At 34.1% G+C, this 12806-nt stretch overlaps 1 protein-coding gene across 1 annotated transcript in view; it reads left to right on the top strand.

The window, feature by feature from the left end:
- CCDC170 (coiled-coil domain containing 170) overlaps positions 1-9704 on the top strand; it is a gene marked incomplete at its 3' end in the record, with an annotated part of 24676 nt that extends 14972 nt beyond the window's left edge. Inside the window, exon 3 of the mRNA XM_027874807.1 lies at positions 9468-9704. Within this exon, the coding sequence (XP_027730608.1) occupies positions 9468-9704 (237 nt within the window). The remainder of the gene's footprint in view (positions 1-9467) is intronic.
- Between the last annotated feature and the right edge of the window lie 3102 nt (positions 9705-12806).

The following is a 12806-nucleotide window of genomic DNA, read 5'->3' as shown; positions in this document are numbered from 1 at the left end:
TCCTTCCTTCCTTCCTTCCTTCCTTCCTTCCTTCCTTCCTTCCTTCCATTCCTTCCTTCCCTCCTTCCTTCCTTCCTTTTTACTCTAGCTACCATTTCTAGGACAGGTTAAATAACAGTGTGAACTAGGCCAGTCTTGCTTTTTATTGGACCTTGATTTTTTGGAAAAACTTCTTAGGTTTCTACATTAACAATAACATTAACTCTTGGTGTTAGATGATTGCTTTTTCATATTGAGAAAAAGTTCTTTCATTCATATATCTTTTAGAGATATTTAACATAAATGGATGCTATATTTTTTCAAAAGTATTTTTTTCAGCATTGATATATGATTTTTGTTGTTTGGTTTATTAATATTAAGTAGGTTAATAATTTTCCTAACATTGAATTGTCCTTGTATGTTTGGCATAAATTCAATTCAGTAATGAATAATTTTTAGATGTATTGTTGTAGTCTCTTGCTAATACTTCTTTTAAAATTTCTGCACCAATATTCCTTAGTAATATTGAGATATAGTTCTTTATCTGCCTTTTCCTCTCTGATTTGGGAAGCATAACCATACCAGTCTGATTAAAGGAATTTTGATAAAAGTGCTTTTATTTTCTCTATATTTGAGAACAATTTATGTAACATGGGGATAAATTGAACTTTAAAGGACCATGCATAAAGAGAAATGGAAGAATAAATGTAGATACAGCAAACTCCTAGTTTTGGAGTATAGGGGGATATGGAATCAAGGGTACAAGCAGAAGGCTTGGCTTTGACAAAGGGAAGAGATGCTTCTTTCTTGGTGACTGGTGCAAAGGAAAAGAAAATGGAGGGTGATTTTGAGGATTTTTGAGTTGCAAAATTGGGGAGAAGAAGGTGCTACTGTTTTCTTGGTAAAGTTAGAAGCAAGATCCTCTGCTACAAGAATTGGGGGGAGGAGGGAAGAAGCTGGTGTAATTAGAGGGTAAAGGGCAGAGAAGCTTTATAACAGCCACAGTGGGACAACACAGTTGAGATTAGCTAACACACATTTGTAGACCTACCTGGACCTACATGTCACAGTTGTGAGATTTCGTCTACCAGTGGTCAATGCCAGGTAACTACAGTGGAAAAGGCAGAAGGTGGGTATAATCCAGGGTTGGGGTTTAGCAAAGATAAAAAGGCAAGGGATTATATTCTTATACCTTTCCAGGCTGTAGCTCTTCATCCTGAAGCCTAATTCCAGCCCTGGAATTCAAACATTGGAAATACCCTCTGCTATGATCTCTTCCTTTGATTGACTGGATGACTCCATTTAGAATCTTCACATAGGGAGGACGCCTAGGCCAGCTATGTGTAATTCCTTTTCAGGCTGTACTCCAAACTGGTTGAGGATAATGTATAATTAAACTGGTTGACAATAGATAAGATTGAAGTGGTGAAAGGAGGAAAGTGAATCCCAAGTTGGGAAGGGTGTAAGTGACTGTAGGTCACGGCCAGTATGAAGAATAGATTTGGTAGGAGTTGTGTAGAGGAGTATAGGAGGTTGTGTTCAGATACAATGTTTATTTCTCCTTTCATTTTTACATTTTCTTCTTTTGGGGATTATTAATTTGTTGATTTTTATAATTTTAAAAATCATGTGCCTAGATCATTAGGCTTCTCTTTCTCTTTTGTGAATATATATTGTCAGATATATACATTTTCCTGTAATGACTGATATACCTTTTATGCCACAAATTTTGGTAGTTATATCATTGTTCTTTTTTTTTTTTGCCAGGCAATGGGGTTAAGTGACTTGCCCAGGGTCACCCGGCTAGTAAGTGTCAAGTGTCTGAAGTTGGATTTAAAATGCCTGGCATTGTTGTTCTTTTTTAAGTGCAATTATTTTTCAGTTCTATGATTAGTTCTATAAACAATTCTTAATTTAGGGTGCCCTGTCAATCAGGCAATAAATATTTATTAAATGCTTATTATGTGCCAGACACTTTGTTAAGTTCTGATGATACAAAGAAAGACAACAACTATCCTTGTTCCCAAGAAGCTTGATTTCAAATAAGGGAGACAAGTTTTAATTTGGTTTCTTCTGTGAGAGGGAGAAAAGACAATCACTTCCACAGATTATTGTCAAGGTAAAGGGCCATTATTACTGTCTATTTCCTGGTGTGGTGGGAACTATGGGGGGAGGAAGGCTGGCTGGGCTGTCCAAACCCCATACCCTCCCCCCATAGCATCCAGCCAATGCCTGAAATTACAGTCTCTCTACCTTGCTTGGGCATGTTGCCTGATGCTGCTGCTACTGCTATTTATTTTAGTATTTATGTATTCCTAAACCATTTAACATGTACAAAATTATGCTACCATTTTTGGGGTGAGATTCCTATCTTTTTTCTTAATGTGTTACTGAAGTTTTTGAGCTTGTTCTCCTAACCCCACTTTTTCCACAAGCTCTACAGTTTTTATTTTGCAATTTTGCATAGCACAGTGCTTTGAGTGCTGGGTCTGGAGTCATGGAGACTTGAGTTCAAATCAGGCTTTAGACACTGCTTTTAGTAGCTATGTGATCCTGAGAAAGTCACTTGACCTTGTTTGCCTTAGTTTCCTTATCTGTAAAATGAGCTGGAGAAGGAAATGGCAAACTACTCCAGTATCTTTGCCAAGGAAGCCCCAAATGTGGTCATGAAGGGTCAGACACAACTGTCATAACTGAACAACAAAATATTGTGTTATGGCAGAACTGCCTATGCATGTAAGATATATGCAGAATAGTTGGAAAATAACCTCAGAGAGAAGGCAGGTGGGGGAATTCGGGAAGGCTTCCTAAAGAAGATTATAATTGAGTTGATTCTTGAAGAAAGCAAGGGACACTAAGATGCAGAAATGAGGGAACAGAGCATTCCACATGTCAGTTATATACATACATACATATATACATACATATATATGTGGGTGTGTATATATGTATATATATGTGTATATACACACACACACGTATGTAAAGTTGGTTGGTTGATCAAAAACAGTGACTGCCTCATCACAGAGAGATGATGGACTAGTATGCAGAATAAGAAACACATTTTTGGACAACCAACGTGGGAATTTGTTGTGCTTGATTATGCTTATGTAAAACGGAGGGTCTGTATTTCATTTTAGTTAATAAGAGGAGGTGGGAAGAAGGGAAAAAATGCTTAATAATTGGGGAAAAAAAGACCGTAGAAGAAGTTTAGTAGGATCTTTTCTTATTTTTGTAAACATTTTATGTAATATTGGAATTAATTTTTCCTTGAATGTTGGGTTGAATTCACTTGTAAATCTATGTGGTACTATTTTTTTTCTTCTTTTTACTTCATTTATGGCTTGTTTGATTTCTTTTTCTAATTTCTTATTCTGTTAATTTAGGTAATTTATATTCTTGCAAATATTTATTTCATCTAAGTTATCTAATTTTGGCACATAATTGGAGAATATAGTTTCTAATTTATTTTATTTTCAATTGTTAGTTTTCCTTTTTCAATTTTGATACAATTAGGTTTTCCTCTTTCACTTTTTTTTAAAACTTTTTTTTCTTTTAGGCATTTGGGGTTAAGTGACTTACCCAGGATCAGCTAGTAAGTGTCAAGTGTTTGGTCTGAGGCTGGATTTGAACTCAGGTCCTCCTGACTTCAGGGCCGGTGCTCTATCCACTGCGCCACCTAGCTGCCCCCACTCTTTCTCTTTTTAAAAGCCATACATTAAAAGTTTGTTTACTCAAAAACTACTTTTTTATTTATCAATTCAGTGTACTTTTTTTGGCTTTTAACTTAGTTACGTTTTTTAAATTGTAGAATGAACAATTTGGTATTTAGTTTTTTTAAAAAGTTGTGCTTTTTTAGGTTTTTTTTTTTAGTTGCATACACAGTTCATTGATCTTTACTTTCTTTTGTTGATGAAAGTGTTTAGAGATATATCCACCACCCCCAGGGAGATTTAGCTTTGTCCTAAAAGTTTTGATATGCTGTCTTGTTGTTATGTTTTTTGATGAAAAATTTTATTGTTTCTATACTTTATTCTTTTATCCATTAATTATTATAATTAATTTTAATTTCTTTCTCCAAAGGCCATTTATTGACTATAATTTTTATTGTATTGTGGTCAATAAAGTAGATGTTTATTATTTCTATTTTTCTGCATTTATTTGTGAATTTTTTATTCCCTAAAATTGAAATGGCCAGTTTTTGTACAGGTGCTGTATATGTTTAAGAAATACTTCTTTCTGTTCTCATCCAACAATTGCCATATATAACTTTTCTAAAATTCTATGTGTGTCTTTCATATCTTTATTTTTTAATTAGATTTGTCCATATCTGAAAGGAGTACCTTGAATTCTTCCATTATTAGTTTTACTGTCAATTTTTCCCCTGCCGTATGATTAAATTGTTCTTTAATGCTTAAATTAAATGCTTAAATGCTACGTCATTCAATTGTGTGTTTGTGTGTGTGTGTACTATTGCTGTTAATTCATTATCTATAGTGCTTTTAAGCAAGCATAATGTAGTTTTCTTATTTATCTCTTTTAATCAAGTCTATTTTTTACTGTTACTGTTTTTTACTCTTGTCTGAGGTCATGATTACTACTTTTGTAGTAGGTTTTAGTCTTTAGATCCTCATTTTAACTATGAATCTATTTGTTTCAAGTGTATTTCTTGTCAACAACATTGTTGGGTTCTGGTTTCTAGTCCGTTCTGCTACCCCTCTCTATTTTTGGATGATTTAATCTCATTCACATTCATAGTAGTGACTGTTGATTGTGTATTTATGTTCATTGAGTCCTGACGTACTTTTTCCTCTCTGTCACCCATTCCACTCTTCTAATTTACAAAGGAGATGGTGAAGGAGGAGTGTGCTTTAAACAGGGTATATTTCCAACAAAGGCATTATTGGTTCTGAGGGTATAATTATTTTTAAAACCTTTACTGCATATTGCAAGATTGTGCTACAGAAAGATTTTACAAGTTTGCAATTTCACCTGTTATGACTGAGTATACTTGTTTGCCACAATCCTACATGCACCTAGTTTCATTATTCATTATTTTTGTCCATTTGATGGATATGAGATAAAATTTCAAGTTTGTTTTGATCAATACCAATTTTTTTTCTCAGAAAAACTATTAGATAATATTCCATATTTCGCTGTATTAATCTATATGCCATAGGGATTATTTTGTTCTTGAAAATTTTGAAAAGATTTTGCAGCTGGGCATCTAGGTGGTACTGTGAATAGAGTGCTGGGCCTGGGGTCAGGAAGACCTGAATTTAGATCTGGCCTCAGATATTTACTAACTGTGTGACCTTGGGTAAGTCACTTAATTTCTGTTGCCTCAATTTCCTCAACTCTAAAATGAAGAGAATAACAGCACCAATCTCCCAGCATTGTTGTGAGGATCAAATGAGATAATATTTCTAAAATGTTTTTAGCAAAGTGCCTGGTACATAATAGGTGCTATATAAATGCTAATTATCATAATCATTAACTTCATTATTATTATTGTGAAACTATCTGGCCCAAAAGTTTGTTCATGACTGTGTGTGTGTGTGTGTGTGTGTGTGTGTGTGTGTGTGTGTAATTCTTTGATGGCTTTTATCCTCCTTGTAAGACTGATCTATTTAAATTAGTCAGATACAAAATTCTCTGACTTGTTAGAACATAATTATATGTAACATTCCCTAATAATCTTAATTTCTTTTGTTTTCAGTAACCTCCTCCCCCTGTTCCATTTGTGACTTTGTTGTTTTTAATTTTTTTCTCTCCTTCTTTTAAAATGAAATTTGTTAATGGTCCATCAGTTTTATTGGCTTTCTCAAAGAGCTGACTCCTGGTTTTATTTACCAATTCAATTGTTCAACATTATTTTCTTGTATATTTATTTTGGCTCCTGGGTTAATAATGTTTCTCTCTCTTCTAAACTTTCTTTTGAATTCCTGATTTGTTCCATCATTGGATTTTAGAGTTGGAAGGGACTTCAGCATTATTCAACAAGTCCAACTCTTATATCAAAAATTTATCCCTATCATATTTCCAATAAGTGGTCATCTAGCTTCTGCTTGAAAACCATTTCTAATTTTTTTTAGGTCTAATCTTAATTAACTTATTTTCTTTTTTTCTTTTCATTATTACAGCTGCTAAATAATATAAATTTGCCTATAAAATCTGCTTGGCTATAACCCAGAGATTTGGCTATGTGGCACTATTATTGTCACTGACTTTTAAATAATCCATCGTTTTCTGATTTCTACTATCCAACCATTATTTAAGAAACTGTTTTTCATTATCTATGTAGTTTTATAATTTTTGTTGATATTATTTATTATTAGTATTATGTAATTCTATGATTACATTAAGGTCTGAAAATAGAGTATTGTTGATTTCTGCCTTTTTGAATTTATGTAGTGTTCCTCTGTTTAAATTATAAAAAATTTTGTTTTTAATTTATGAAATAAAACAAGCATTTCTATAACATAGTATAATAAAAAAGATGATTGCACATAAAACTGCAAATCTATTATGTACAACTTGCTATTCCCTTTGAATATATAATAAAATTCTCATTAAATTTCTTTTTCCCCCCTTTTTTCTCCCCCATCCTCGTAGATGACCACCATTCTGCACAAATATGTACATGTGTGTAAGATCGTTCTATACATACTTATATTTATCAGTTCTGTAGTCTCTTCCTTCATGTGTCCTTTGTAGTTAATTTGGGTATTTATAATAGTCAAAATGACGGTATGCAATGCTCTCTATGACCTATAACATGATAGGTTTTTGTGAGCATTCCATGTATACTTGAAAAGACTATTATCTACTTCTTCTATTTACTTCTTTGCATATAATTAATGATCCCAACATATTAAGTAGTCAAATAAATGATTTATTATGAATATTTTTATTTGTTCTGTTATATTCTGAAGTGTTGGGATTCCTTAATATTAATACATTTTAAAATATTTTTTCTTCTCACACAGCTAATCTTTTAAAAACTTAACTGTCAAATTGTTTTGCACATGGAAATTGAGAGTTTTATGTATTTGTTATTTTTTCCTTTCACCATTAAATAATGTCTTTTTCTCTTTCGATCTTTTCCAAGTTGAATTCCTCTTTATCAGGTATCATTACTGCCACTCTTTTTTTTTTTGGAGTTGCTTTTTATTTTAGACCAACTTCTTAATTTTAGGCTAGCTGAAGTGTTTTTTTTTTTTTTACATCACATGAGCAACTTAATGCTGGATTTTATAACTTGATTCATTCTATAATTCTTTTTTTTTAAATAGGAGAATTTATGCCATTTGTGCATAATGTTATGAGTAATAAATTTGATGTCTTGTCATTTTCTTCTTGGCATGGTCTAGAAGTATGAAGTGCATCTTAATCTCATTATTTCAAGTATTAAGACTAGCAAATAAAGCAAATTGTATTTGTGGGTTTTAAAAATTATTAAAATACTTACTTCAGGATGAATAAGTATATTTTTGGATTTGGGAAGGCAGAACTAGCTACCTTGACTTCTCTACTCTGCCTTCTCCCAGGACGTCCTTTAAAGAGATAATTCTTCAAGGCTGTTCTTGGAATGGTTTAGAATTAGGGAGGTAGATAGTGTCAATACTCTCTAGGCACATTCTACATCTTAGACATGTAATGAATGTATTCTAGACCTAGTGATGTTTTTTCCATTCCTTAGGCACCAGGAACTCTCTAAAATCCAGCCTCTGAGGATTTCACAATGATATTAATGTCTTAGGTTGCAATCCCGGAGTACTGGCTTGGAGAAGAAATCTGGATATCTTTCCAAGACTGTCTTCTATTGCCTCTTAACATAAAACATAGAATCTTGGCATTTAAAATCCTGAACAAGTTGATTACTTTCCAGTCCTATTTCATACTGCTTCATTTCACACATATCCTGTTCCAATCGGACTGTTCTTCTAGCTGCTCCCTGTACATGTCATTTCATGATCTACCCCTATGTTTTTTCACAGGTGGTTCTCCATTTCTGGAATCCCCTTCCTCCTCACCTTTGCCTCTTAAAGTACCTAGCTTCCTTCAAGGCTCAGGCTTGGTGATACCTTCTCCACAAAGTCCGATATCTCCACTTGTTAGTACTGTCTCCCAAGGTGGCAAAAGGGATAGAGCCCGGGGCTTGGTGTCAAGAAGCCTTGAGTTCAAATCTGGCCCCAGACGCTTACCCTTGGCAAGTCACTTAACTTCTGCTTGCCTTGGTTTCCTCATCTGTAAAATGGGGGTAATAATAACATCTACCTTGTAGGGTTGTTGTGGGGATCAAATGTGATAATAATTGTAAAGAGCTAGACATAGTAAGTTCTATACAAATATTAGCTATTAATAAAATTACTTTGCAAACATTTTGTAATTATTTATTTTTATACATATAATATCTTCCCAGCAGATTATAAGCTCCATGAGGGCAGGGGCTGTTTCAGTTTTGACTCAGTTACTTTTTAAAGGCCTATTCCTCTCAGAGGGTATAAAAAGTATACGCCTCAAAGTTCTCTGATAGAATGACTCAAAAGTAAAAATAATCACTTGAGGACCACTATCAGGTGCAGCTAAAGAATGTGTCCTTGTGGTCTTTACCTTTAGTTTGCTCATGGTCGTATGAGGCCTGGAGCAATGGGTCCAGGGAAAATTACTGCCCAAATGGTTAATTCTGAACAAGTAGGTAAACTATAACAGCACATGCAACTCCAAAGGCACAGTGCACAATACACTATCACATTATCCAACTTAAATTAGCTATTGATGTGTTCTTGCTTCTTGCTCAAAGGAATTGATGTTGGCAGAGAGTGTGAGACATTTTATAATAAGGTCAAGGGAAGGAGAATTTATAATTGTACTTGTTTATAATTGTACTCCTTATTTCAATTTGGTTTTAGCCTCAAGGCTGAGACATACAATGAGTCACTTGTACCATTTTGTTGATCTGCATAGACTATTTTCTAGTATGCTTTGTAGAGTCTACTCACTGGGAAAAACAACAAACAAAAACAACAACAACAACACTATATACATACTTTTTGCACGATGAATTCGACTATTGTTGGTACCATAGGTATGTTGGGAAGTGTACAGACGAAAAAGTTGAAGTATAGTGATTTTCATTGACATCTAACATTTTATAAGAAAGTATTGGCAGAATTTCTGTTTGATTAGTCAATCTCTGAACCGAGTTGTCTCCTAATCTTATCTCATTGACTCTGTAACAACAGTACTGTAACATGCTTTTTAAATGAGATATTAATTCTACTAAAATGAGGTTGTGTAGCAGGCATACTTTGCAAAGTATGTATAAAAAAGTTTGACAATTGTATTCTTGTTTCTGGTTATTATTATATGTTTGGGTCTCTTAAAACATTTTACTAAGTGGGCTCTGATAAGTCCTGGATTGTTTATGCAGTTTTAATGACTTAAATGGTCTATTTCCCTGACTAAAATCTTTGATGTCATAGATTAAAACCCTGGAACAGACCAAAACCATCGAAAACCTAAACAAATCCAGGGGTAAACTGGAGAAGATGAAGGAGAAGGTGGAGAAACAGTTGATATCTGTTAAGTCAGAGCTGGATATAACTGAACACGAAGCAAAGGAAGATCAAGAGAGAGCTAGAAACATGCTAGATGTCGTCACCAGTGAAATGAAGACACTGAAGAGCACATTGGAAGAAACAACCAAAAGAGAGAAGCAGGTTTGTAAGCATTTGTTGACTAGGTGATCCACAGAGAAGGCCTCCTAGAAAACAAAAGCTTCATAATATTAATCAACTCTTTAATCTGCCATACTTCTCATATTTATCATTATCTGGTTTTTTTTTTGCATTAACATTTTTACTTTGCTAAGAGTTTTTTTATCAAATTTTCATGGGATGAGGTTCTGGGAGTACTAATTTAAAATGGATGTTCCTAGCTTCTAAAGGTTAACAAGCGCTTGATTGACAACCCTAGGATATAGGAAATGTAACTCAAATTTAAAACTTGAAGGGTCACAAAGTGCTTTCTGAAAGGCAATGAGATCCCTGTAAAAGTTAAATAGAGCCTTTGACCAAACTTAAATATTTTCTGCAACTATCCTCACCATTTGCATCATTCTTGAGATTGCTTAGGATTTAAAAAAGTCAACCAGTACCCCAGCATTGAGAGGGGAGACTTATCTCTGACAGGGATCTGTTGAAGGAAACTGACCACAAAATCTCAAACAGTGGCACAGAAAATTGATGAAAGACCAAGCACATATGTAAACCGTAAAAAAAGGACTCATTCACTTGTTAGTTTTAAGTAGGAGAGTTTATCTGGCAGCTACATCGGAAGGTCAGTCTCATAAAGAAACATGTACCGGGCAGCCTGACCCCCATTGTTTCTGTCTTTCATCTCTCCCTCTTTCTAGAGCTCCAAAGGGTGGACACTGAGCCTAATGCTTTTGCCCCCTTTTAGTTGGCTCTGCTCATACTCGGGTCAATGTAGGGATTGCTGTTCTTTAAATGTTTGGTAGAATTCACTCATAACTCCATCCGGTCCTGGCAGGTTTATGGTTTGTTCAATTTCTTTTTCTGATATTGAGCACCTAGATTATCTGCTCTGAGAAGAGAGGAAACAACAGAAATAGAGCCTTGTCTACATTAAGAAGAAAAAAGAAGAATCTGAGGGAAGATTTTTCCTCCCTGAGACTAAGTACTAAAGAAGAGTCTATATTTTTGAAACTTTAAGCTCAGCTCTTAAGAGCAAGTTATAGGGAGTATGAAATTATGGGTAGAAAAAAAATCTCACAATAGAAACAACTTTACCAAATATGAGTAGCTGAAACATGTAGAGAATGCAAGATCCCGCTATGCTTATTGTTTGACTATTAAAAAAAGACCTGCTGTGATAGAGCAAAACCCTGCTTTAAAGCCTTTTCTTCAACAAGGTATGTCGCAAGCATATGTCAAAATTAAACAGGATTTCTTGAAATAAATAGCAGAAAATAGCTTTGTTCTGATTATTAATGTCAAGCAAGATAGAAATTGAGGAGACATATATTTGTCAAAGACTGGAGAAGGTCCAAGAGAATCCAAGTTTAAGAAGGATTCTTTATAATTGTTGAGCTTTTCCAGAAACTCCTGTGTGGGGTAACATTGTGATTATTAAATCAAGCCCAGGAAGATTGCGGAGTCTCTTAAATGAGATCCATACTCATCTAAAAAACTAACTTAACTATCTACATAGGACAAACTAAGTGGATGGAGATTGTCTGTAATACAGCATTGGATTTTAAGTTTTATGTAAAATCTGACTAAAATATTGAACACTTAGGCTCCAAAGGACCATCGCTAGTTATCTCTTTCCAGATTGACATCTGTCCATTAATCATTTTTCTCATATACAGGCAACCAGTTTTGGATACACTTATAAGAACTCTTGATCATGTAGTTCATATCTCTTCATATTATCTACAAGATGTGAGAAATTTTATCAAATGTTTTGGTAAAATCTAGGTATGCTATACCTATGGCATTTTCATCAGTATAGTAATCCAGTCAAAAAAGGAAATGAAGTAAGTCTGGCATGAACCATTATTGATGAAAGCATATTGGTTTAGTTATCATTGCTTCCTTTTCTAAACACCCAGTAACTGTCCCTTCCATAATGTGTTGTTCAAGAATCAAAAATGAGTTCATCTGCTTATGGTTTGAAGGGACTTTTGTTTTTTTTCCTTTTTGAAAATAAGGTCATCATTTTCAATCTTGTGGCACCTCTTTCAGCAGTCACATTAATCTATTCTTTCAGTACCCTCAGATATAATTTATTTAGACCTGATGACTTGAAGGCAACTAGGTACTGTCTTACATATCTCTTGACTTATCTTGGCTTTTAATGCCTTGTTAATTGTTTTTGCTGTTCTCCCAGTTTTACTATTGTTTTCTTTTGTATAGAAAATAGAAGCACAATAGGAGATGAGTAGTTCAACCTTCTTTCCATTGTTCATTGTAATCATTCTATCTACTTTGTTAAGTATTCTTATCATTTTTGATCTTCATCTTGAAGATATTTTTCTTATTTTTAGCATTCTTTAATATCCTCAAATTATTCTGAGCCTTATTTTTCTTGACATGATTCTTACAGTACTATGCTAAAGTTTTATATTTATCTTTAGCAACCTGCCCTATTTCTATATTCTGTATGTATCTTTAAAATATTCTAAATTGGTTGCTGTATCCTATACATATTTCCGTGGATCTCTTTAGACAAGTCCTTCTTTTATTCCTCATCAGATTTAGTTGTATCATCAAATATGCAACTTTCTATGTTGTCTGGTACTGAAGCAAACAAACTTAATCTCTCTTCTAAATGACAGCCCTTAAGGTATTTGAACAGAGAACTATCATGCTTTACATAAATCTTCTCTCCTCCTAGCTAAATCATTCCCTGTTCCTTTAACCAATCTTATCTCAAAGTTTTGAATCCTTTCATCACCCTGGTTATATCACTGTGGATTTGCTCCCTCTTGCCTGTCTCTTAAATGTGGCACTCAGAAGCAAGTGCAATCTTCCAGATGAGGACCAATCAGAGTTGGCACATGGTAGAACTATCACCTCCTTTGCTATAGATACTGTAGTACTATGAATGCAAGCTAAGATTGCATTCTGTTTGAGTTATCAACCTGTTGGGAAAATGCCTTTTTTTGTAGTTACTTGAGTTGATCCTTAGACATCAGATACAAATTGTTATGGTGTTTATATTGGAAACCTTTCCACTTTGGTAGAATCTGCTATAGCTTATGTTCCATTCATATAGCTTTCAAGAACCCAGAGTTA

This window comes from Vombatus ursinus, unplaced genomic scaffold (assembly GCF_900497805.2).
Source record: "Vombatus ursinus unplaced genomic scaffold, bare-nosed wombat genome assembly UNPS02003476.1, whole genome shotgun sequence".
NCBI classification, from domain to species: Eukaryota; Metazoa; Chordata; class Mammalia; order Diprotodontia; family Vombatidae; genus Vombatus; species Vombatus ursinus.
Note: the sequence above shows the minus strand (reverse complement) of the source record. Positions and strands in the feature narration are given on the sequence as shown.